The 26,241-nt window shown below is 36.4% G+C and overlaps 1 protein-coding gene across 3 annotated transcripts; it reads right to left on the minus strand.

The window, feature by feature from the left end:
* Positions 1 to 12,403: 12,403 nt before the first annotated feature.
* sh3bgrl2 (SH3 domain binding glutamate-rich protein like 2) lies at positions 12,404 to 25,869 on the minus strand. Of its 3 annotated transcripts, XM_015372346.1 has the most exons (5): positions 25,571 to 25,858; positions 18,528 to 18,713; positions 15,102 to 15,182; positions 14,613 to 14,668; positions 12,411 to 13,880 (listed from the first exon to the last, which is right to left on the minus strand). In XM_015372346.1, exons 1-4 carry the CDS (start codon positions 25,613 to 25,615, stop codon positions 14,648 to 14,650), a joined length of 333 nt encoding a protein of 110 aa, XP_015227832.1. In that variant the 5' UTR covers positions 25,616 to 25,858; the 3' UTR covers positions 12,411 to 13,880; positions 14,613 to 14,647. The 3 variants fall into 3 exon arrangements, with proteins under 3 accessions (XP_015227851.1, XP_015227832.1, XP_015227842.1); XM_015372365.1 differs by lacking the exon at positions 14,613 to 14,668 and having other exon boundaries at positions 12,404 to 13,880; positions 15,110 to 15,182; positions 25,571 to 25,869; XM_015372356.1 differs by lacking the exon at positions 14,613 to 14,668 and having other exon boundaries at positions 12,421 to 13,880; positions 25,571 to 25,852.
* Between the last annotated feature and the right edge of the window lie 372 nt (positions 25,870 to 26,241).

Genomic DNA, 26,241 nt, shown 5'->3' on the forward strand with positions numbered 1-26,241 from the left:
TTCCGAACCTGGCGCTGATAGCAAGAAGTGTTCTCGCCATCCCGGCGTCCAGCGCAGCAAGCGAGAGAGATTTTTCTGCTGCAGGGTTTGTTATCCAGGAACGGAGAACACAGCTGAAACCAGGAACGGTGGATGACATGTTGTTTATGCACAGCAATCTCCGAATTAAATAACTTTCCTCCCAGTAGCGAAATAAAAGACAGTGGTTTGGTTCAGTCTTCACGAATGGTTCAGTTAGTGCAATATGAAGCGGTTTAAATGGTTGCACTTGTTGAGCAAGGTCTTGCTTTAAATAAACCTTCTGTTTTCTCTGTGTTGTCTTTTTTGTGCATTTAAATTATGAAAAACAATAACATAACTAACAAAGAAAAAGAAGACCTAAGGGAGAGATGGGTGCAGCGCAGCGTACTATAGCCTATTAGTTGATGTGTTAACGGGTCGGGTTGCGGGTTAAATATCAACGGGTCGGGTCGGGTTTGGATTTGAATTGAAGATATCCGTGGGTGACGGGTCGGGTTCGGTAGTCATCCTAACGGGTTCGGGTGGGTGCGGGTTGGTAAAACTCGACCCGTGCAGGACTCTAGTTTACTTATCATTTTTTAAATAAGCCATCAAGTGTTGATGGATTACTTAATTACAGTGATATCAATTATAAAAAAACATTGCTAAATTAAATGTTCATGACCTTGAATTAGTCACATTACCATTTTAAATAATCTATGAATTATTACATCTCCCTCCTTGTTTGTACATTCTACTTATTATTATTATTCTGTTTTTTTTCTCTGCGCTACCAAATGACGTCATGTATGTATGTATTTGGTCACAAATACAATCTTTTTCAATTAATAATAATTTCTTTACCTTAGTAGCTCTCTCTATGTAAGGTAACCCCCTGGTACCACCAAGATCTGTGGGCTTTAAGACATTCTGGTCCAAGGCTTCACCAATTTCCCGTGGTAACGTTGCCACAGTAACTGCAGAATTTGCTGGCAGGCGATTTAAAGGCACACTATGCAACATTTTTCAGTTAATTAATGTGTTCCATAACGTTTTGGATGATTAAATGAGTCATTTCAGGTTGAACAAAGGTATTCTCGGCCGCCCTGGTGGTCTGTGGGGGAAATACCACACTTGCAATTGCAGGAGCACCGACCCGCACCCACAGGCTCAGAAGTCTTGCGAGAGTCGGTCTTGCTTTACGGCGAGAACTGCTACACCCCCCAGTTAAAAGCATGCTCGTTGGTAGCAAAGTGGCGATCTTTGTGCAGTGCTGCTTTCACACCGGACGCAGCAAAAGCAGCAAAATCGCGTCTGCTGCTTCATTTTTACTGCTTGTACCAGTTAGTTCTGACACGCGGCTGAAGCAGCCTTGCTGCTCTGGCTGCGCGGTGCAAAAGTGTGTCTGACGCGCGTTGGGCGGAGCTTCACTATCCTTTCTCTGCCTTGCAGCTATATTTGCTGTGATCAGTGGGAATAAAGTAGTTTTAATATGTTTTTAAGTGAGAAAATACACCTGAAAACGTAATCAGTGCAGTCAGTTCATTCAGATTATCATCCTGCCTTACAATATTTTTTCTGTCGGAGCCGCTCAGACCCCCACATACCAGCGGTGCGCCGACAGTAGGAATCCCTTCATCAGCAGCCTCTGGCCGGGTCGCCTCCTCGCGGTTCACCGCAGCAGCTGGTAGGTGTTTTTCATCTAAATAATCCAAACTGCAGGCAGCAGGATAATAAAAGCGAACATATTCTGCCGGCAGATTTCTGCATTTTAAGTTAATTTAGGCGTCAATAAACTGTTTAAGAGGAGTGATCATCAGCGCTGTGTCTCTCTCCCTGCCAGCTCCCAGATCAGCTTCTCTGATTGGTTGACGCGGCGCATCGAGCAGCAAAAATTAAATTTTTCCATCTCGAGCAGCAGCGCGTTTGCTTAGTCATTCGTTGCGCCTGTCTGCTCAGCAGACAGGCGAACGCAAAACAACCGCGCCTGCTCAAAACAACCACGCCTGGCTTGACAGAGAAACCAGGAGAACAGCTGTGCATATTTACGACAGTAAGTAACGTCTTCCTATGGGGAAGACGTTACTTGGATATAACCTAACAGAATATCTTCAGAACAGCTCCAACTGACACAAGACTCATATGGGTGGGTAGAACATGATGTAATAACGTAAAATCAAGGCCCCAATGTAAAATAAAGCAGCGTTCCCCTTTAACTGTGCATTTCACCACAGGGCGTGTGGTTGTTGTTTTTAGAAGATTACGCATGGAGAGTATATTTCACTCCCTTGTGATCGACTAAACTGTTGATTTCTTCACAAGTGTTTTTGGTTTTGTATTTAAAGAAATAATAGTGCATCTCTTTCTGTTTATTGACTACCTTTGTTCATCCAAACCCTGGGTATATCTTTTAAAGGTTATACTGTGACATTTCTTTCTGAAAGTACATGTGGTTTTGTTTGATGTTCATAAATTGACAAAATACCTTTTGATTATTTTTTATTAAAGAAATAAGATACAGGATGATGTCATTATTGTGGAGAAATGGAAACAATAGAACATCTATTTAGAATGTGGTGCATGTGAAATAGAAAAAAAATGAATTATAAAAAACATGAAAGAAAAATTAAATCTCCCAAACATTTTGCTGAAAGATTCTGAAAGTAAAAGTATAAACATTTATTTATTTAAATAAATAAATGTTTATACTTTTATATATATATAATTTAATTAACACAAGTGACATAATTTAAAGTTGAAATAAATGAAAAGATAAATACGTTTTTCTGTACCAATTTCCATACCGGTAGGTGGCGGTAATAAGCACCTTCAGTTTATCGCCAACTGAAAAATACACTTCAAGAAGCAGAAGAAGGGAAGAAAGTAAGGTGGTATGCGCTGAATTGCTGCAGGCACACCACCCCTGGCTTTCAAGAAGTGTTTTAACTCTACTACTCAGCAGCCAATGGGAAAAAATCACACTCACCAAGTGGCCAAATGGCTGATAATCAACGCGTAGATTACGCGTTTTTGACGTGTTGTCAACGCGTAGTTGACGCGCTCTTTATGTGCTGTCAACATGTTAACTACGTGTGGCCAATTAACAGGCGAAGACAACGCGTAAACAACGCGCAAAAAACGCATTAATCATGTGTTGTTTACGTGTCAGAAGTCACGTGTTTTTAAACCAATCGGCCTTCCATATTTTGCTGCTCCTGCTGCATGTGATGTGAACGCAGCATTACGTTGAGCTGCGTTTCCCCATCAGATACGGTTTCCCCTGCATCTCCCTACATCGCAGGCGGCACGATTCCCCACGCAAGCAACAGGAAACGCGCATGCTCGCTGGAGATGCGTAACAGCTGCCCTGTGCTCGCTCCACTGGGGAACTACGAAGAACGTGAAGGATTAAATGAGAAATCTGGATAGATATATGGATGGATCTGACGGGCCTATAAACCCCGTCAGATACTGTTCCCCTTGTCTAACATGGGGGGAACGCTATCTGACGCGGTGTAAATATCATAAGGATGGCTGACCTATACTCTACTCTGTCAATCAAACATGTCTGACAAATAGAGAAGCACCCGCCCACTGCGGAATATTTGTGTCAAAATTATTCAATCAAAAAAATTTGAACTTCAAAACTTTTTGCACTTTAAAAAACAAAACAAAAAAAACAACAACGAAAAACACATTCTCTTCAATACTTTTTTATTCATGTTTTTTTTTTTTTTTATTTAAACAACTTTTTGGGAGTTGAATGATTAAGACACAAATGTCCTACCCATGTATGGCCCAAACACAAAATAGATCCCTTCAACCAAAGAGAACATTTTCAACAATAAAAAATGTTCAAATGCAATTTTTTGAGTCTCAAATATTTTATTTGCATTTAAAAACTATTTTCTATAATTGAAAATGTTTATCTTTCCATTGAAGTTACTTTTTTATTGATTCTGTTGTTTGTTTGTTTGAAGCAACTTCTTTTTTGATTAAATAATAAAGACATAAATGTCCTACCTATTATATGGTCCAATCAAAAAACAATGTTACTTTAATTTAAAAAGTTGCTTTAAACAAAAAAGACTGCACTTCTATCAAATAAAACATTTTCAATAAAAGAAAAGCAGTGTTCAAATGTATTTTTTTATAGTCTCAAATATAAAAAAAATGTGTAACCAATTTTCAATATGGTTACACATAAATACTGCTCTCTGCATCATCATCTTCCATGGTTTTTTTTTTCTTGCCACTTCTGTGTAGCAAGACTCAGAGTAGTGACCTTTGTCGGGTATTAATGACGTTCAGGTCGGATGAATCCGACCTGGTTGTTCAGACACAGGTCGCATGTGAAAAGATAAGATTCGCATCGGATTCAGGACCACATAGCCAAGTGGCCTGGGTCGAATTGGAAAAAATCGGATCTGTGTTGTTCAGACTGCCATGAGAAGATCAGATCCAGGTCGCATATGGGCAAAAAAATCGGATTTGGGTCACCTTAGGCTGCAGTGTGAACGTAGCCTTAGTCATTGAAATAAATTAGTAAGGTTCTCCATTCAATGTTAAAGGGGTACAAAAATGGCTGAATAAGGCTAATCACACATGGTTTGTTGTATCAATATACCCTGTCCATGTCTTATATTCTCATTTCTATTTGTCTCTAGCTTAGTCTAGCTCTCAGTGCAACTTGTTAAACCTTGTCATTTGACCACAAAGTATTTTAACAGAAATAGAGATTATTTTTTTATATTTCAGTTGTATTTTCATCTCTTTTTTCCACATAATTATTTTAGCAAATGTACTTCTTGTCCAATTATGAGCATTTCAAATGGTTCATATCACTGTCTGGGTTTTGAAACGTGTATTAATATTGCCATAGGAGATTAACAATTCATAATTGGAAAAGATGTCTTGCAATTCTTTGAAGCATTCAACAAACTCCTAACTAATATACTTAACTTAACTGAGGCAAAAAGATTTTTCAAGCTAATTAAGGAAATGTTGGGCCTTAATAGGAGTTTATTTGAAAACTGTCATGACTCTGCACTTTTTGGTTCTGTTTAAGTTTTCTTTATGAGTTTTCAGTTATACTTTGATTTATTTTCCATTTTGCATTATTCTAGTAGTTTTTGGTTATATTTTTGAGTTCTTATGTATTTCTTGTCTACCCTCTTGTGTCAGTCTCCTTCTCCTAGCTCTTTTTTTAATTCCTCTGTCCACACCTGCTCCCAATCTGCTGATTAGCCTGGTCTTTGTTCACTGTTCTACTTATACACCTCCTATTCAGTCACTGTTTACTGGCTCCTCATTGTTTGCTGGCTCCTCATGTGTTTTTCCTGATGTCTCCTAGATTTTGGTTTTCTGTATTTGTTATTTTTGGATTTTTGCTTCAGTTACCACTTTGTGCTTAATTAAAACTGCAAGATAGCACTTCAGCTTCCGTCTTTGCATTTGGGTCCTCCAAAAACCTCTACCCAGTCCTGACAGAAACTTGCTTCCTGTAAAGATAACCATGACCCTGTACACATTGCTTTCAAAACAAATTTTGAAGAATGTGATAATTTATAAGTACTATTTCAGATGTTTGTGCGGGTGCCACCCTTCCAAGTGAAAATGGTTTATTCCTTTGTGTTTCTTTATAGATAACTGAAGGTCAATACACTAAAAATACTGTGCAGTAATGAAAAAAATCCAAAATGTATGCGGACCCAGTAGCTTTGTTTAACCATAATTATTATATTTAATTAGTCAAAGCAACAACAACTAATTCTTTCTTAATTAAAAACTAAATAGAATATTTGAAACAAAAGCTTTGAAATTAGTTTTTGTCATATCAATGAGGTAAATGTCACAGTATGGTCATCCTTGATGAATTAATATTTCAGATCCATGTTTCTGTGAGAATCCCAGCATTATGCTGCAATGGCTGCAGGCTTCTTGGCCCTAAAACGAGGTTGGATTTATATTCACTTTAAAACATTTTTCTTAAATATTTACATTTTAGAAGCGTACAGAAACACCAACGAGTATCTTTAAAAAACATCTTACATTCTCAGCTATGTTCTAATTGTTCAAAAACAATTGTTGCAAAACTATTGGTGCTCTGTTCTGGGGCCTGTTTCCATAAGCAGGTTTTCAGAAAATGTTCTCCACCTGAAATAAGGGAAATGTTTGAGTTTTCCATTACACAAAGAGGGTTCACTCAACCTGTTTCTGTTACTGCAGTAAGATTATCCCCAGAGCTAACCTGGTCGGGAGCAGGTTTTGTTAAGTAAACTCAAGCTCTGTTCAAATTCATGGGCTGCATCCTCCAAGGACGCGGTCTACCTAAACTGGATCCTTCGAAGTCCGTGAAATAAGAAGACCGGAGGTTTTCTGCCTATAAATTCGAACGGTCTAGCCTCCTTCTGCTGCCTCCGCCCCTCATTCGGTGTACGGTTCTTTGCTTAGCAACCGTGACACTTCCCGCAAAGAAAATAATGGATGCAGAACGACTAACCACTGTTTTGTTAGGCAATCTAATTTTTGAAGAGCTCCAGCAGCAGTACCCTCGCGTGAGATATTCTAGATATCTGATGCTGATGAATAATCGTGTTCAGGTCTAGTAAAGTTCGTCATTGTTTTTATTTGTGTAACTACAGAAATACATGCAGTGTAATGGCAAGAGAAATAATCAAATATTGTATGTAAAAATGTTGCTGCATCAAACGCCTTTTATTACAACTGTCAAGATAAATGTAACTTTAAATAAAGTCATTTAAAATAACCAGGCCCTAAATTCAATGGGAGAATGTCCCTGGTTCTGCACATCTAATGTAAATTGAAAGCTGATTAACTACAGCTCTCTGAGGGCTTTTAGAAGGGAAACATGCAGAACAGGCAGGGCTCTGGACCTCAGTGCTTTGAGTTAAAGAACCCTTATTTAGAATTCCCTTTTTGTTGTTCATGTAGAATGGAATGCAATTGAAACTAAAATCCCTTTATTTTTTATTTATCCTTTATTTAACCAGGTAATACCCATTGAGATTAAAAATCTCTTTTGCAAGGGAGACCTGGCCAAGATAGGCATCAAAATTACATCACATCATTACATACATATAAAAGACACACACATAAAAGCCAAATATGCACTTACAATAAAATTTCAATTAAAACATTGACATGTGAGGGAGTCTAACTCAAAACATCTAATTCTCAACTTAAAAGTATTCAAAGGAACCAATTTACTAAGTTTCATGTTATTTTGCAGCAAATTCCATGTAAAGGGAGCAGAGTAAGCAAAGGCCTTTTTACCCAGCTCAGGACAGAAAACAAGACAACAGCCTGAGAACGGAGAGAGTAATGACCAGTACTTTTTTTCATAAGAAGTGAACATAAATAAGATGGAAGCGCACCAAGAATAGCCTTATATAAATATATACCAATGACAAAGCCTCCGTGTAGCCAAGGCAGACCACCCTACACGAGAATACAGCTCACAGTGATGGGTGCGAGCTTTACAATTAGTAATAAATCTCAATGATGCGTGATAGGCTGCGTCTATCATCTGCAGGCATTGAGCAGATGAATGCATATATAATATATCACAATATATATATTATTGTCCCACAATGAGGAAATTCTGGTGTTTACAGTAGCAAGGAGAATATGGAAAAAGTGGTTACACAAACGTGGACCTTAGAAAAGTGCATTTGAAAAACATAATAGTGAAGAGTTTTAAAAGTACATTTCATTGTTATCACACATTCAAAATAATGTAAAACACATTGTTGGACTACTTTCTTCTGTTATTTTCTCATCTATTCCTTAGACTAGACCACAGTACTGCTGGATCAACCTGTGTCCCTGTCCTCAACCGCTTCTTTGATGAGGAGGACACCAGACCTGTTTGAACATTTGAGTAATGAAAGATGAAGGCTCACCATCCATAACTCATCTTCCCAAAAACAAGATATTTGAGACAGAATTGTGAAGAGTCATTTATTAGCAATTTTCTCCAAAATAGAAAAGTTTGTCCATCCTCTCTCTGCTTTCCTGTGCCCTCCTCTCCTCCACCTCCCTTTGAAGTTTCATGTCCTCCTTGATGAGGTCCAGCAGCTCTGCTTTATGATCTCTGTGCTGTTTCGGGCCCGTTCTGGCTGCTGACTCTGTCTGTTCGTCGTCCTCCTCCTGGTTGGCCACTGCTGCGCTTGGCCCTGGAGTGTCCTCTGGGATTGAAGAAATCAGGACATGGGGTTCGATGGAAGCCCTCTGTCCCAACACTTCATCCATTTGGACAAACCAAGGCCGAGTAGCAGCAGTGGGTTTCCCACTCGTTCCCTCCCCTGACCCTGGGAACTTGCAGTCCTATAGACAGAAGAAAGAAAACAAATCCCAGTTTAAAAATCAAAGGTCAACAGCAATATTTGACATGTTTATTTTTATTTTTTGTTTGTCAAAGCAAAGCTGACTTACTTTATATTTTGTTTTCAGGTTGTCCCATCTTCTCCAGAATGATTCTAGAACATAAGAACAATTACTGGTTCACAAATGATAAAAGCTAGTATTCAGTATTCAATAAAACCAGCATGGATGTTATATCATGTTTCCTGTTGTCATGACCAAGGAAGAGGGAATATTAAAACATGGGTTCTGTTGTGGTTATAGATGAGAAAGCAATGGGGCAGATGCTGCTTAGGCTGTTACTGTACCTCCAAACTGTGTGAGCAGAGTTCTTGGTCCCAGTAAAGAGACCCTCATTTTACCCCCTTAGCTTTATGAAAAGCTCTATCTGTTTCACCCGCGCTCAAAAACTACAAGAATGGGAGTGGTGAGGGAGCGGGAGTCATTCTAAATGGGAGCGGGATGGGAGTGGGAGTAATTTCACCAGGAGTGGGACGGGACAGGATTTAGATTTCTACTCTGGCCCAGGATCGGGACGGGACACATTTTTTTTTCTGTGGGAGTGGGACGGGACAGGAGTGAAAATCCACTCCCGTGTCAGTCTCTAGTCTGCTCCTTGCTCCCTATAAGAAATTAATCTTCAGGATGATGTGAACCATGTATTGGTGCTAGCATTCAGGTTCTTGTCTTGGCATACAGAAATATGATTAGAAGTTCATTTTTACAATAACAAAAACATATCAAGGCTTCATTAGGATTCAAATGTTGACATGTCAAGTCAGGAATTATCTAATATGTTCTATTCCATTTTATGGAGGGGATATATGGACTGGAAATGGAAATTAGGAGTGTGGATAGATATGTTTTGAATCCAGGATAATGGGATGCGTAAACATATGTGAATATTTATAGGTATAGCTATTGGAGTTCACCAAAATCTTTCTACCTGCTATGTTTGAAAAAAAAAAAAAAAAGATGGATGTGGCTGGTGGATGCCATTTGATTGCTTATATTTGAATAAACTGGCGTTCTTAGGGAGAGAACATTTAATTTCCCCTAATGCCCATTCCAATCAAATTATTTAAATCATATTGACGTTCAAAGAAATTTAACTGCATTCTGGTCATGCCTTGCAACAAGTGCTGACAGAATTTCACAGGTTAAATGCAGTTACATTTCATAACATTTATCAACTTGCGTTGAAGAAGCTGTTCCAACATGAAACAAAACAGTTAGGATTACAAAGTATCAAAACTTCTAGAGTAGCCTACTTCTTTAGAGAACGGAATGAGAGTTAATTTTTTATTAAACATAATTCCGTAGTTGTGCCACACTGCACAGATATTCGAAATTATGCTTGATTGTCAACCAAACACATTTGTACAAGGCAAATTAAACATTCAATGAAACAAACATTACCGGTGACATAGGTGAGTCAATTATCATTGAAATAAAAAAATAGGTTCAGTCATTTCAGACTAAAATATTCACAATATTTGCTTTAAATACTTGTAGGATATTATGGTGTACTTACAACTTTCGCCACTATTCGTCACCATTTTTTGTTTTTCCTCCGAGCGTGGGGCATCTTTATCAGTGTATTCTCATTATTAGTTCGTATGAAATTGTACGAAAAGTTATGCACCGTAATTTCATACGTTTTAGACGTCGTATTTTTACGTCTTGCCTCGAGACAAGATATCCTTGGGCATGCGCATCTTACGCACCATTAAGTAACACAGAATTTAACATACAATTAGCCCTAACCCTGACCCTATTCCTGCACCTAACCCTAAGATACAAAACAGCAAGCAACGTAGTTAGAGACATGAAGAAGTGATTATTGCACTGTTTTTCCCAGTTCTACGTCCGTCCGCGGATCTGCTTTTTTCGTCTGTCTGGCTGCGCATGCGCACTGATCTGTATTTTCTAGGAAAAACGTCCAAAACGTACGAAATACTGTGCATAACTTTTCGTACGATTTCATACGAACTGATAATGAGAATATGTTGTCTTTATAGGGCTTGGTTCGATTCACAATGAATCCTGGGATATCCAAGGATAGTGAGGATACATCGACCCGTCCTTCAACTTGGGCAAAAAGGACACATTTTAAGGCAGCATAACGAGGACTCTTGGAATCCGACCAGACCTCGGCGCCGCACTATGACGTAATCGTCCTTCGAATCTGGCCTTCTAAGGACGCATCCCATGAATTTGAACATACCATCAGAGTGTCCTCTGTCTCCGCTCACCTTAAAGTCAATCACGTAGTTTTATTTCCTTATTTAGTCATATTTTTTTGTAGTTTGGTGCATAAAGAAAGAGAAAAACATTCAGTAGATCCATTAGACACATTGCCCTAGGTTTTAAAAAACAAACATTGCATGTTCTTTTGACGAAGATCTTATTAAAAAATGATCAGCACTAATTCATAGAGAATTAAATATTTATAGGGAAAGGACTCTACAACTCATCTGACAGGATATGAAAGTTATTCATTTTTATGTGTGTTTCATAGGAGCAACATGCTGATCATTATTTTTTTATTAATTTTTACAGTACATGAAGAATACTGAAATTATTTTCAGATGAAAGGAATTACTTTAGGCTTAGAATTAGGACTCGCATTCGGTGATAACAGCTTACTGAGCCTACCACTGCATGAAAAGTGAGATTTTCGTCCCCGTAAACTCCCGTAAACTCCCGCAGATCTCCCTGATTTTCGTCAGTTTCCGACAATTTGCAACCCGNAAAATGCCAGACATGTCGGCAAAGCTAACATGGTTAGGTTAATGCAAACAAGTGCAGATGTAAGGAAGCACTGCCCTTTCCACCTTACAATAAGAGTTATAGCTAAATGTAAATATATAGCTAAACAACTTTTAATGTATCATTTCTGTTATTTAGAGCATTTTCTTCACCTCAAGTGTAAAAACTTCTAAATATAAATGTTAAATGCATCAATTTTCTGCCTTGTCTATCAGGGTGTAGAGGGTAGTCATACAACCATGCATACACACTTAAAGACGATTTAGACACCAGTCAACCTAGTTCTCTTTACTATATATATGCTACCAATCAGTAGAATTAGTAGACAGCATGGGTTTTCCACTGCTATGCTGATGATACTCAGCTATATCCATCTGCAAGTCCAGATGAAGCTAACACACTACATAGATAACAGGCATTTCAATCTGAAAATCTCACACGAAGAGAAAAGACAATTAGGAGAAATTTATTGATACAATTACTTTGTCTTTGGCGCTCAGACCTCGGCAGGAAACATAGTGCTTAATTTTGATAGATATGCAGGAAAAGGGGCAAAGAATAGGGCTGTTTTCCCCCAGACCTGAAACTGGTGGTGCAGTGGAGATAGATGAAGTAGGTCAGTCTGTAGACTGCTGGTTAGCGAGAGGGTATGCTGAGCTTTATGGGGAGATGCAGTGGATTGCGTGAGCTGATACTAGAGCTTAACTCATTGACCTGGAAGATGGAAGTCCAGTTTGGATAACACAGGTTGAGAGAACATGTCCATGATGAGCAAGCATAAAGCAATAGTGGAGAGGAAAACCCCCACGTTGGGAAGAAACCTCTGGCAAAACCAGGCTCAACATAGTGGTCTTTTGCCGGAGCGGTTGAGATGAAACAGGGAAGGCAGTAAGAGTCCGAGAGGAATGACTCTGATGAAGCTTTAGCTACGATGGTGGAGGAGGGGCTGGAGGTGGATTGAAACCCAGTCATCTGAATGAAGTCACAGCGCATCCACAGCCTGCGCACAGGAGCAGACAGGTGCGTATCGGAGGCCTTTTAAGATGAACTTTGGATGCCGATTGGCTTTCGTGGAGGTGTGGTACAAAGCTGATTGGCTGTGTCGCAGGTGGATGTAGGAGAGCAATCAATTTCTTCCATTAAACTTCCACCTAGGCTCCATATCTTAAAGACATAAAAACCTGGACAACTCTTAACTTTCTGGTCTTGAATGCAAACAAAACAGAAGTTATTGTCTTTTGATCAGAGTCTTTGAAAAAAGAAGATGATTAGTCAGTCACTTAATTTGGATGGGGTTAATTTGATCTCAGATACTAAAGTAAAAAAAAAAAAAAAAGTGGTATTTTTTTGATCAAGACTTGTCCTTTAAATCCCATATTGATTAAACATTTCAGAATAGTAAGATAAAAACTTTTAGGAAAACCTAAAAAGAGGAGTGCTGCAATGCATCTAGAAACAGAGTAACCATCTTTCATGCAAAAAAAAACTTTATAGTGGTGCATTAGCGTCAATTCATAACTTTGTACAAGCAAAGGAAAGCCAAAATTAAATAACAGAGAAACAGGAAGCAACCCAACAGATCAATCGATCCCAGAAAACAGACATTTACAAAGTCGACCCATGCTGTAACAACAAAGAAAACAAATCAGATAAACTGAAAATATCTTTTTAGTGAATTCTTCCGGTGATGCTGTCTGATATGTGAAAATAACTTTTTTTCTCGCATGATGAAAATGTTTATCTCGTTTTAACAGTGCTACTATTTCAAACATTAACAATTTATAATCCACATTTGGAATACTGTTCCTGAGAATAGTGATGAATGAAACGCTGAGAGATGAGACAGCTTGGACTTATATTTAATGACATGTATAGCACAAAGATGACGGGCTGTCCACAGTGAAGTCTTTGTCTAATTTGGCAGTATGGAGAGAACATCTAAAAAAAAAAACATAGAATAGAGAAATAAAATGATCCATACAACCTTTGTTTGTCTTTGTAACAAAATGCAACCTCAATAAAACCAAACAGACCAAGGCAAAGCAACAGAGACAGCCAAGGAAGGTCAAAGGTTACCAAACATCTTCCAACTTTAAATCCTACAGCTGAACAGACTGCACATAAACTAAGCAAAGAAATATCAAAACAACATAATTTGATTAGATTACTCAAATTTGTGCTATTCTTAGCATTTGGTCCAAACACAGGCAAGGTAAGGCACCCTGATAAACTCCCAGCTCGTCTTATGCTTCATTTAGTTTTCCCTTCATTAGCAGCTGCTGACTGATGCTAACAGCAGAACATATGCTCACTCATTTGGAGAAGGGTGTAAACAGATATTCAGCAGCACTATCGCACCTGATCATTTACCCTGTTGGTCTCACTAAGATTATATAAAAGGCTGAGGCGAAAACTGCTACATAGTTCCCAAGTTTGCATCAATATGTGCTACAAGTACTGTTTGCTGGCACAGCATGAAAAGCAATGCTTCGACACACAAATGTAATCCAAACAAAGATAGTCCAGTGTGATTTATTGCTGTAGCGGATAGGTTGAACTCTCCTCGGAGGTCCGGTGATGGTTTCAGAGAGGCAGCCTCCACTACGGCAGGTTTTGGCAAAACTGGAGTTGTCACAAGACAGGAGGTGATGCAATGCAGGAAGTTATGCAAATATGGATATATCCTGGTGACGTGAGAGCAGCTTGATCTATGACTCTGAATCCTGGAAAAAATATATAGAAATATAAAATTACAAAATTAGGGATATCAACATTATTTTCATACATACAGAACATATGAGGGGCCTTCAATAAGTAATGCCACTGACCCACTTCTGGTTGTTTGATCCATCTGAAATTTTGCATGTACAATTATTTATACCTCTATAGATTAGTTAACAAATTACAGCTCTAAACTAATTGTAGTTTCCAATTTACGAGTGTCTGTACTGAGTGACGTCTGAAATGGATGTCAAGGAGTGATCAGTCTTTTGTATATGAAAGGATGCACACAATTGGAGACTTTTGATTAAATTAAAGTAACTTATGGTGATGATGGCATGAAATCAAAAGTCTCCCGTGGTGTGAATCTACAAAAACTGGATCACTACTTGACACTCAACAGGCTCCATTCAGACTTCACTCATTTCAGACACCTGTAAATCAGAAACCACAATTTGTTTAGAGCTGTAATTTGTTACTTAATATGTAGAGATATAATAAATAATTGCACATGTAAAATTTCAGCTAGATCACACAACAAGAAGTAGGTCAGGGATATTACTTATTGAACGCCCCTCGTACTGACCAACCAGGTTAGGAAAAGAATATAACTGAAACCATGAAGCTATTAAAATAAAAAAAAGCATTTGCGTAATCGTGGATGTAAAATGTGATGAGTGGATAAGCAGATTAGTTAATCATGTAACTTATTAATTGTTTAGTAATAAAGTTACCTTCATTTGAGTGATGCGGAACTTCATTAATAATTTTATAAATCCTGAATATGAGTCTAGGAAAAAAAAAAAAAAGTTGGAGGAAAGAAGAGAACAGGACTGAATGTTGATGATGTGTGGATTATCGTAAAACATTTTCCTTTTTCACCCCGACCATGTTAAAGGAAAAGCTGATGCCTATGAAATATCAGCAGGATATCTATCACTATAACTGTCAGAGAGTTTTCTATGGAGATAAGAGCTGCAGATTAAACACGTTTTTCTTAACTTCTTCCAAACCTCTTTTACAAACTATAAAGTGTGTTTGTATATCAATTTATACTAAATGTATTTATATCTTTTTTTTTTTTACAGTTTGAAATAAAGATTAAGAAGGATGTTGGGAAAGAGTGTGTTTACTATTTGAAGAAGTAGTTTGATACACTGACTGATTTACAGTACACAAAAGAGTGCAATGTATTTTTTGGTTGTGCATGAACGTAAACTTACTGTCACACTGGCTGGAGAATTGAGACCAAGGAATGCAAACACAGTGTTGTTCTCCTTTGACTGGAAGAAATCTTCGTAGTCCTGAGAAGGGTGAAGGACAAAATGTGAGTATTTTGTGACATATTCCTTGTTCTAAGAGGCTGAAAAATGTCTCTGTCTTAGCACGGAGACCCTTATGTTTTTCCTGATATGTACCCAGGGCAGTAACATCATAATACCTTAGCCAGTGAGAATGATGGCAGGCAGAGCAGATAATCCTCCCCATCCACAAGGCAGGATTACAAGGGGATTATAGAGTTGCTTGCAATCTGAGATGAGGACATAAAGTGGCACGAGCTAACTTATCCAACTCAATGACCAAACACAGGTAACTTTACAGTATGGGCATTATATTTTGGAACACAGACTTTTAAGAGGAAACTTAATCATTTTCCATTGATTTTTTTCTAAGCCTGCAATTTGAAAACCCTTATGTCTGATCTGGGCCTTACGACGATCTTTGATAACCGAGTGAAAACAGATTTTCACTGCCATGCTACTATGTGTACATTGCTGTACACAGAAAATTTATAAAACTAAATTGTAAATAAGATTAATTTCTCCTCTACATAATAATAATGAAAAAAAAAAATCAAGTTTTTGAAACCCTTTGCCCCAGGTAGAATATGAAGACACCAAAATTCCTTGTTCTGAGAAAATGCCTTCCCTTCAAACTATGAAAGAAGCAAATATTTACATCTTAACTTTTTTAAAAAGAACTCTGAGTTAAACAACATTTAACTTAAAACATTAAACAATAAAATATTTGATAAATTATGAAATTAAATAAACAAGGTTGATTGAAAAAAATAAAGAACAGTTCAAGCCATGGCTTTGATGGAAAGCTACCAGGGAAGGGATCTTATGTCTAGTCCTTGCGGTCTGGAGCCCTAAACTTTTTAGAGAAGTTTCTGCTTCCAGACACTTTAGTCTACTTGAAATACCTTTAAAAGTTACTAAGATGTCTTCAGAGTATCTAGAACAATTCTTCAGAGTTAATGACTAGATGAAGGTAACCATATCAGGAGAATTGGATATAAAGACCCATGGAAAAGGTGGGATTACTGGAGAGATGTGTGTGAGCATTAAGTATTACAGAAAATTCTCTGTTTTATCAAAATATTTACTTTTATGAAACATAATTAAGAATAAAGTATCATAAAATAGCATATAAATATGTTTGACTATGATTAAAACCTGTTCTTTTTGAATGTGTCTTTCATACTGCTTACCCTGTTGTGAATTACAGCCATACTGGGCTTGTCATGGGGAGGTTTAAATTTCTGGGTAAGGGTCTGATTTGATAGATCTTCTAAGCCTCTCAGAAGACATTTCTCCCATTTTCCTTGGAAAGGAAGATGGGAGTAAACTCCTGAAAGTGGAGAAACTCAGTTGAATAACTTGTTCTTTGAGCGCCATTGTTGTATATTGCTGCCTGGGTTTAATGTTCCTTACATAACATCTGAGGTATTTTGCTATGTTTGGCTGCTTTCTCAGCCACTCTGTTCTGTGCCTGCTTGCTTTTTTTTTTTTTTTTTTAAATACAATGCAGTGGAAAAAGTGTTTCCCCTTCTTACAGATTTCCTATCTTCATGCATTGTTCATGCACGTTTTAAAACATCTAAAAAATATGACCAAATACAAAGAGCAGTTTTAATGCAACCTCGCTCTATGTAAAAAGCAAACGTCTTCCCTTGGTAAAATCAAGAATTAACCAAGATTAAAATAAGCTTTCGGATAACTGAGCATGGTTTTCCAAACTAAAACCAGATTCTCAGATTATAAGACTGCATCTGAATTGCTGATAATAAAAATTCTTGATTGAAATGTAATTCATCTAAAAGCTGAGTTTAAAAAAAATCATAAAAAGTAAAGAGATAAAACATTATTGACATTATCAGGATATCAACATTACCTGGACAGGGTTGCAAAGCCATTTTATAAAACTTTAGGAAACACCCATTGAGTTAACACCATTAACACCAGGCAGAAAAAAACAAGCAGCCGTTAGAATCTTCTCCAGAAGAAGTCAGGCGACAAAAATTTATCCAAGGGTAAATTGATCATTCAAGTGGGGGGTAAAAAAAAAAAAAAAACCCCACAGAGACCCATCTAAATCTCTACAGAACTTGCTTTTCTCAATGAAGGGCGGAGTTCACACTCAATAAGGAGGAAGGACTAGTAAAAAATGGCAGCCATGAAAGAGTATTGCGTCCAAAACAACTGCTCACTAAAAGAAAGTAAACATGTCCCAAATTTGCCAAAATGCATTTTGGTGCTTCTGAACAATTTGGGAAAACTAGGTAACTGTTTTTAGATGGTCCATTTCATTTTACATTTGACCCTAAAGCAAAAGAACATTTTAGAAATAGACCATTAGCATCATGAGAGTTTTGGGCTGCTTAACAGCATCAAGACCTTGCCATAAGATTTTGCTGCCTACCAGAAGATTCTACCAGAGAGTGTCCAGTCAGCAGTACACAACCTAAAATTCAATCACATGTGGCTTTTGCAGCAAAACAATTAATGATGGATAGAGTCTAGATTAAGATGTATTTAGATGCTGAGGTACGACCTTGTGTTCTAAACTTGTGTTCAATGTTGAAAAGAAGAAGAAAGGGCAAAAATCCCTCAGTAGATGCACATAAAAAAAACTAAATAAAAAGAAAATATTAAATGCAATGAAATTGCATTGGAAGCTTATCTAATATAAAATGTGCTTGAAAGATTTAAATGTGACAAAAACAAAGCAAACATAAGGAAAAATATAAAGGGGTAAACACTTTTCCACAGGGATAATTATATCCCATTTTTAAATACAGAATAAAATATTACTATCATAAGTAACAGGCCTGAACACAAAAAAATATTCTAAATGTTAACATACCTTTAATCACTTTAAACTTTTATTGAATTAATCACATGAATGTTCAATAGCTCTTGGTATATAGAAATATTTACCATTAGAAAAAAAAACATTTATTATATCTTGTACTGGACTGGCGACCTGTCCAGGGTGTACCCCGCCTCTCGCCCATTGACTGCTGGAGGTAGGCACCAGCACCCCTTGTGACCCCACTAGGGACAAGCGTGTTAAGAAAATGGATGGATGGATGGATGGATATCTTGTACTGGTTTAAGTGTATCTGTGTATTTTGTATCAAACTTCACTGAATAATAGTTCATACCTAAATGTGCTCTGTTCAACAAGTTAAACAGCATATAGATTAGTTGGCTCAAAAGTGACCCATCCATCAGATATTAAATCTAAGTTCTCAAAAAGGTGGAGGTTTTCATAAATTCCTACAACATTGATGATTATAATAAATAAATAAATAAATAAATAAATAAATAAATAAATAAATAAATAAATAACATTGATCATACACCACAGTACTGATCCTCATTGAAGATCTGTGGAGGCATCGGGTTGCCTTTCTCTGGTTTCTTTTCCTTGGGGATATTGCGGTACATCCACAGCCTCTGCTCCTCTAGCATGGTAATGTCAACTTCCTGGAAGTTAATTCGATTCGCCTCCAGGAAACCCACAACTGCCTGCTGCTGCTTCTTTACCTACATAGGGAAAAAGCAAATAAGAAGGAAGCAAAGTGACTTAATTTAAAAAGAATGAATTAGACATAGTATACAATAAAATTATATATCTATTAAAAGAAACCCATTACATAAATTCTTATAAACTAAATTAAATAATAAAAAAACTGTGTGTTTAGGCTCCTCACACACACTTATATATATATATTGACATCTACACTTAAAATCCATTAACATCACATTGACTCAATTTGCACTAAGAAAATAAGAATGATTAATAATTGAAAGCTGAAAATCAATTTTACCAATAATTAAATCTCTTCTGAATGTGCATTGGTACTGTTACTAGAACAAGTAAAAGAAATCTGGTAAAAGGTGAAATTGTCTAGTTTAGCCGCTTGAAAATATATTGTACAGAATGATCAACCAGATCCATAAGCCTCAGTGAAGCACTGTTTTAAAAGCCCACTAAGGAGCTTAACCAAGTAATGCTGATAAATGAAAGAAACAGCTGGGATCTGGAGTGGATACAGCTGCCCCCTATAGGTCTGACCTCTGAGAGAGCGAACAGCTCAGGATGTATGACAGCATTTGTTAAGATTGTGGGAAATAAACACTCAAAGATAAATTTAGAAGAAAGGAAACATCCAACACTTAAAACCTCCATCATAAAAAACACTCAGGCATTTCAACCCTGTTACTGCCTGTTTGATCTTCTTTTCCTCATTGCTTTAAAGTCATGATTCAGCCATTTATAGTTCTTTGTTGAGCTTTTTTCATACATAATCATTAATCAATTGAATTTTATCCCATTTTACTTGCATTTTGTTGACAATGTACCTATGTAGAGTTTTTAAAGCTCTTGCTTTTGTAACCAAATGACAAATTTTCACATTTCTACACAATTATCAGCCTACATAAGGATGACTTAAATCATTTTATGATTAGTATTTTCTATTTTGATCATAAACACAGCAATTAATATCTGTAAGTGTGCAAGTCAATCCTTTGATTGTTTAAAATTTTAAACAAAAGTAAAGAAAGCAAAGCATGGTCCTGCAGGGCAAATTCACCCTAAACTAAAACTATGCAATGCTCAGAAATATTCAGAAACATAGCAGGAATTAAAGGGACCTAGTCATTTTCTATGATTTAAAAAAAAATTGTAGGTCTGCAGGTGACTCTGGTTCTATACAAAGGGTTCCTGATTAAATTATGGCACCCTGTTGACTTATTATATTTGATTTCTGTCATTTTAACTTTGTTTTTAGCAACATTTGTATGCAATGTTCAGGGTTTTATCTATTCACCATAACAAGACATGTGAGAGGAGGTACCCAGCACATGTGCGCATTGGGTTAAAAAGCACTAAAGCCAAACAGCAAAGTATTTCACAAACAGAAGTGTGAAAAGTCAAAGTGAAAAGTACAAAAAATATATTGGATGCAAAGAGGGACTTGGTACAAGTAGGATGGAATAGATATTACCATTGGCATTAATTAAATCTGCTGGGTTGATGGATGAGTAAGTACTGCAAGCAGATGACGACAATGTACAACAATGCAGTAAAGTCTGCTTATTGTGCAAAAAATTATTTTAAGGCTAAAAAAGCACAACGTAAAAACTATCAGGACAAATGCTTAGCGTGACTAGCTTCTTTTTTTTTTTTTTTAAACATAAATGTTTTTTTCTTTTTCTTTTTAGGCATAGTATATGAACAGGCACCTTTAAGGGCAACACAATCACAAAAAGCCTTAATAAGTAGCTGTTTAAAAAAAAAACTTACTAATAATGATAATCTCCATTTAAAAAAGAACAGCTTTGTTTTTCAAAGTTGCATCTGAATGAACCATAAGACATCTTAAACATGTCCTTTGGACAGACGAACAAAAGCCTCAATTCACAGCATGTTTGGCAATAAGTACAACAAACACAAGATTTGAACAAGAAATAATTGTTACAAAAAGTCAAATATTGTGGTGAAGGGCTCATGATTTGGGTTTGTAATGTGGCCAGACTGCTAGATGCATTATCTCCCTATCTCAAGGAAACTGGAAGCTTGTCATTATAGCAAAGATCTCTTGATTTTCATGACTGCTTAATCCAGCAGCTAAATTCTGACCAAAACTTGGTTATAAACAAAAAAGAGCCCAAACACAGCAGCAAAACAGCAAGACAATGTGTGGGAAAGCACATTTAATCTAATTAAAAAAGGCTCTGGCAGAAACTTAAAATAGACAAAAGAAAATTATTACTGCTGAACGCGGTTATAAGCTATAGAATGATTGAATGTACTTGGTCTTTTACCAAAAACGTTTCCATGTTAACTTTGTTCATCTCTGTTCATTTAAAGGCAATGTGGAATCTGGTATTTTTGATCATCTAATTTTTATTTGATTTTGGTTTGAAAACATAAAGCTGATGTAGGGGGAGCTTTCTCTTTACCACCAGTATATAATCTACTTTAGATAAGAACTTAACTTTTATGGCACATTCATCCATACAGCCTAAAATGTCAAATATTTAAAAATGATCCATTTGAAACAAATAATGAGAACTGCATTTGTTGAGGGATTGCATTCGAGTCAACGACTCAATGCAATCAATTGGTTTTCCTTAGATAGAAAACTTTTAATCAATTTGACTGGATGATCTGGTGAACTGTAAAGTGCCTTGAGATGAGATGTGTTGTGGTGCTATAGAAATAAACTGAATTGAAAAAGATGAAATAACTAGTGAGTGTATGTGTGGTGTAGGGATTGCAGTACGTAATCACACAGGTGGTGGGAATCACATTGAGGCTTTTGTTTTTGCTGAAAGACAATGAGGGATTGTTCTTTGAGGTTAGTTATAGACACAAACTCTGTAATCCATTATCTCTTAAAGGCCTCCTTTGTCTGGTAGGAAAAAAAAAGCTTTATCCGGACCAGTGGAGTCCATACGGCCAAAGGTCAAAGAGTTCCTTACAGAGCTAGTGTTAGAAGCTCAGTATATAAACGATAAGGTCTGGTGAGGTGACTGCTGTAAATATAGACTGAATGAAAACCACTGATTAGTAATAGTAATAGTGGAGTGCATGCATTAACATTTATCATTCTGTTGGTACTTATGGTGAAACATACAAACACAAAAATGACCAATTCTAGTGTAAATATATGTTGCTTTATAATGATTATTTTAGTGTTTTACTCACCGACAGAAACCGAAGGAAAACAGAAAACAAGCAAAAGAAGACAACCAATCAATTACACAACCCTGCAAAAGTATTCACACCCCTTGACACTGTAATGTTTTGTGGTGCCACAGCATGGAACTTCATCGTGCCTTATTGGGATCTTAGGCAAACATAGAGATTGTTGAATCAGTTCCTCCAAGCCTACTTTACAGACATAAAGACATAGAGTTTTTGCTCTTTTGTCTCTGCAGTGTAACTCAACCTCCATAATAGTGGACTGAGTGGATCTATAAAAAGTGATTTATTGACAAAGACTCCAAGTTCAGTTTAGTTTTCGGTTATGACTGCCTGGACCAAACAAACGTACACATTTACTTTGATCTATTGTATTTTGGCTGTATATTTAGAAGTTGAACACTGGTCTTATCAACCAAAGACTCTTCCACCTTTCACTATCAGCCTTATAAGACTATAGCTTTCTTTCTGATAATGCTTTCTGTTTATTTATGTAACTTTCGTTTGGTTTTGATTTTGTATTGTCTTTATGTTTTTTGTTCACATAAAAAAAAAAAGAGGACAAATGTGTATCGTTGATGTTTCAATTTTCATGTATGATTCCTCAATAAAAAACTGTTTAACACAGATAATGCTCTCTGTTGCCCCAGCTTGTTTGGGTGGCAGGTTGTTTCCCTCACAGGTTTGCAGCTGTGTTTATGCTTTCTTAAATGTTCAAAGCAAAACTAGGACACAATTTTGACATTTACAGTCTTATATTGTGTTCTATAATGATTACTCACTGTTGGACAACACATGCCGACTACTGTAAATACATTTTGTTATAAACACCTCACTAAGAATTAGACCACATTATGCAAATAAAACAATTTTCTGCCTGACCTTAAAACCTTCATTCATACCAACAAATGGAAATTGTGTTTGGACTCAACAAATCTTTATAGTAGAGAGAGGAGATTAACCTCATTTGTATCTCATCCATTCTATGCTGATCATTTCTGCCCCATTAATCTGTTTATGTTAAACTGATTATGCTATTCTGGGGTCAAGCTATGGCCCGTTTTTTTTTTTGTTGTAGTTGTTGTTTTTCTAATACCAATGTGACTTGTGCTTGGGTGTTTTCTTGTATTACAGAACTCCTTTTTTTTTCTATTTGGTTTTCCAGATCTGCTGACCTTAAGTACGATTCCCTGCTTTACAATCCTCACTCTTAACAGGCAGAGGGACCCATCCTCATCTGATCTCCTAGAACTTCAATCAGAAGCACTCACACTGAATAGCACTTACATGAGCACCGCCTTGCATTAGCTGACCCAAATGGTTGAGTTATAGAGTGTACATGAAAGTGCTTTGTATGTGCAAGAAAAGAAAAAGAGAAACGCTCTGCTTTGAATGTATGCTTGACAGGATTAAAAATAACTCTTTCCTAAACATTCTCAGATTGGAGAGGCCCATTTTTAGGGCCTGAGCATGATAAAATAAATAAATTACTCATATGCACTATTACCTAACTCTTAAAGCATTCATGCAAGAGTGTTGTTTGATGAATTTTCTGCCAACGCTCATATCAACTTGGCTCACTCCTTAAATTATGTGTTGGTTGTTTGCCAAGTAGCTACAAGACAAGAGCTAAATCTAAAACACTAATTTCTTTATCCACTGCAGCACAATTATGGTAAAAAAAATAAAAATTAAGGCAACAATAACAATGAAATTAGTCAATCAAATTGTTTTTTTTTTTTATTATTCCACAAAATCCCAAATTTACTATTTTGGAAACTTCAAAGTGGACTGTTAGGTAGCTGATGGTACAGGAAAATTTGTTTTTGCAACAGTTAGAGTAGATTCTGATATGAATCAGTTTAAGTGTAAATATTCCTTGCAGTGGTTGATGCTGCTGGTCTCTGCTCTAAAAAAAGCTCTAAAAAGCTTTTATAGATCACAGGTGGAGATCAGACAAGGAAATAGTGGTACTGCTGTAGACGAAAGAGGAAATAAGGGAAATAACATCCCTAGGGATTTTACAGTCTTGCAATTGATCAAGCTCTCAGAACAGCAACAACAAAGCAACAGATCCGCATTTCACTTTACTTTTGGATATTGCGTTGGTTTGTATGCAGTTTTTCAATCAGAATCAGAAACAAAATATTACATAGATGATGCCCTCTCATGGTATCATGCAAAATAAGATGACTGTTTATCAGCACTGTAGGTGAAATAAATAAAACACAAATGAAAGTGATCTAATGTTTAGTTTTTTTTCTTGCCGAAAAACAGAAAAGCATCAATCATTCCTATTACAAGTTAAACAAAATACAATCATACAGTTATATTAAATTTAACAAACATTATTGATACTCTGAGTTTTAAGTATTAACCAAAATTTAGACTAAACACTAGGGCTGAAACAATTAACCATATTAATCGTAATTAATCAATTATTGGAATAATTGTCAACTAATTGATTAATCGATTAAGCTTTAAATGGAGTATAGAGAGAGTAAAACATGCATTTAGCTGACAAAGCAATCCACTAAGATAAGTTATTATACCAAGATTTAAAAAAAATATTTGTATTACTTTTTGTCTGTCAATATGGTATATCCAGAACTCTTTAAGTGGAAAAGTTTTAGTTTCACCTGGTTTGATTTCATTAAATGTCTTCTTTAAGGAACCTTTTGCTATCTGATTATTAATTGATTAATTGAAAAAATAATCAACAGATCAATCGATTTGCTAAATAACTGTTAGTTGCAGCCTTACATTCACATTAATTTACATTCCTTACATTCAGCCTTACCTTAAATTCACCAACATTTGACACTCTTTTAAGGCTATTAACTGTTTTTTCCAAAATTTTAACAACTGCAATCAAGAACATCAGGATCTGTTACGCTCTGGAAGAATATGAGCTGTTTAAAATTCAGTCTGTTAGAGTTCAATCAACTTAAAATCTGAACCTTGACTAGGTCGCCCCAACAGATTTAATCATGTGAAGCCATTAAGAGGTAAACTCAAGTAAGTTTAGCATTCTCAACCAGGATTTTTGGCTTAGAAGCACAATTTATGGTCACATAAATAATAAAAAGCTATCCTCACACCAGATCGTCATACAACCACCACAATGCTTCACATTAAGTGAAAAAACTAACAAACAGTGACATTAACTAGGGTATATAATGGCTACAACAGGTATTATCTGAAGTCTATACATCTTAAAAACATTTTTTCAACTTTTCCAGACTGATTGAAGATCTGATCTTGAATTTCTCTTTTTCAGGCCATCAAATAATGCTTTTAAAGATTTTTTTTTTTTTATTATTATTCATATTGTCAAAGAGGTATTGATTCTTCAGGGCTGTAAACACATATACAAATAAGTGTTATGGCTGAGCATGATATATTGCAGCTATTGACGTTATCCTTTAAATGCTGCTCTTCTTTATTAGTTCTATATTGTTTGTTATTTACATAATTTAATTTGAGCAAATAAAATTGTAGGAGTTCTTTAAACATCATGTGAGAAACGGTCTCACCTGTTAGAATCATGTCGTCTACTTTCACTACCTGGCCGCCAAAAGGCGCGCGCTGTCAGTTACATAACTCATCATATACCCTTAGCGACAATTATACAGATTTACAAATTATTTCATCAATAATCTACTGTCAGCAAGTTGCAAATACTCACCGCGACGGAGCCACTTGAGGAAGCTACGTAAACCTTGATGACCATTATAATCCCCAAATATCGTCAGGCAGTCGAGTAAAGGTTTGTTAATGGAGAGCAACGATTTATTTGTAATTTATTTTTGTTTTATTTTCCGCATAAATTGACTAACAATTGAAAACGGGCAAAACGGAGCGTACTTCAGCAGAGAAAGAACAGAATGAGGCGATATTTAAACTGAGCCATGATAATAAAGCAGCCAGTGACGCTCCCTGAAAACACGCAACACAGATCAAGCTGAACTTTGCACTTCCGCTTTAACTTTCAAAACAAAATACCGAAACGTAAGGGCCGATTGAAGTCTCTTAGATCATTAGTTATTTTAGGACATTTAACAATACACTCAAACTGAACAGGAATAAAAGTTGCCTTAAACATCCTACCTCAATCTGGAATTTTATTCCTCACCACATGTTCTGTAATATAGGAAGGGGCGGAGCTAGATGGGGGGCCATTGCCACCCTTTGCCAATCATTAGCCACCCCATTTTTTATTTTTTTTTATTTTTTTTTATTATTTAACTGATTTTTAAGTTTTATCTCAGTATAATATGAGAAAAAAAGTCAGGATTCTGACTTTAATCTCAGAATTATGACTTTTTTTTTAGAATTCCGACTTTAATCTCAGAATTC

The sequence above is a fragment of the Cyprinodon variegatus genome, unplaced genomic scaffold (assembly GCF_000732505.1).
Source record: "Cyprinodon variegatus isolate N-32 unplaced genomic scaffold, C_variegatus-1.0 Scaffold4, whole genome shotgun sequence".
Taxonomy (NCBI): Eukaryota; Metazoa; Chordata; class Actinopteri; order Cyprinodontiformes; family Cyprinodontidae; genus Cyprinodon; species Cyprinodon variegatus.

What these genes read in the sequence shown, in the direction of transcription:
- sh3bgrl2 (XM_015372365.1), bottom strand. Translation starts at nt 25,615, where the DNA reads ATGGTCATCAAGGTTTACGTAGCTTCCTCAAGTGGCTCCGTCGCG. An exon ending in CCTCAAGTGGCTCCGTCGCG is followed by an intron (nt 18,714 to 25,570) that starts GTGAGTATTTGC and finishes TTCCCTATGTAG; the next exon opens with GTAAAGAAGCAGCAGCAGGC. An exon ending in TGGTCTCAATTCTCCAGCCA is followed by an intron (nt 13,881 to 15,109) that starts GTGTGACAGTAA and finishes TATTTTTTCCAG; the next exon opens with GATTCAGAGTCATAGATCAA.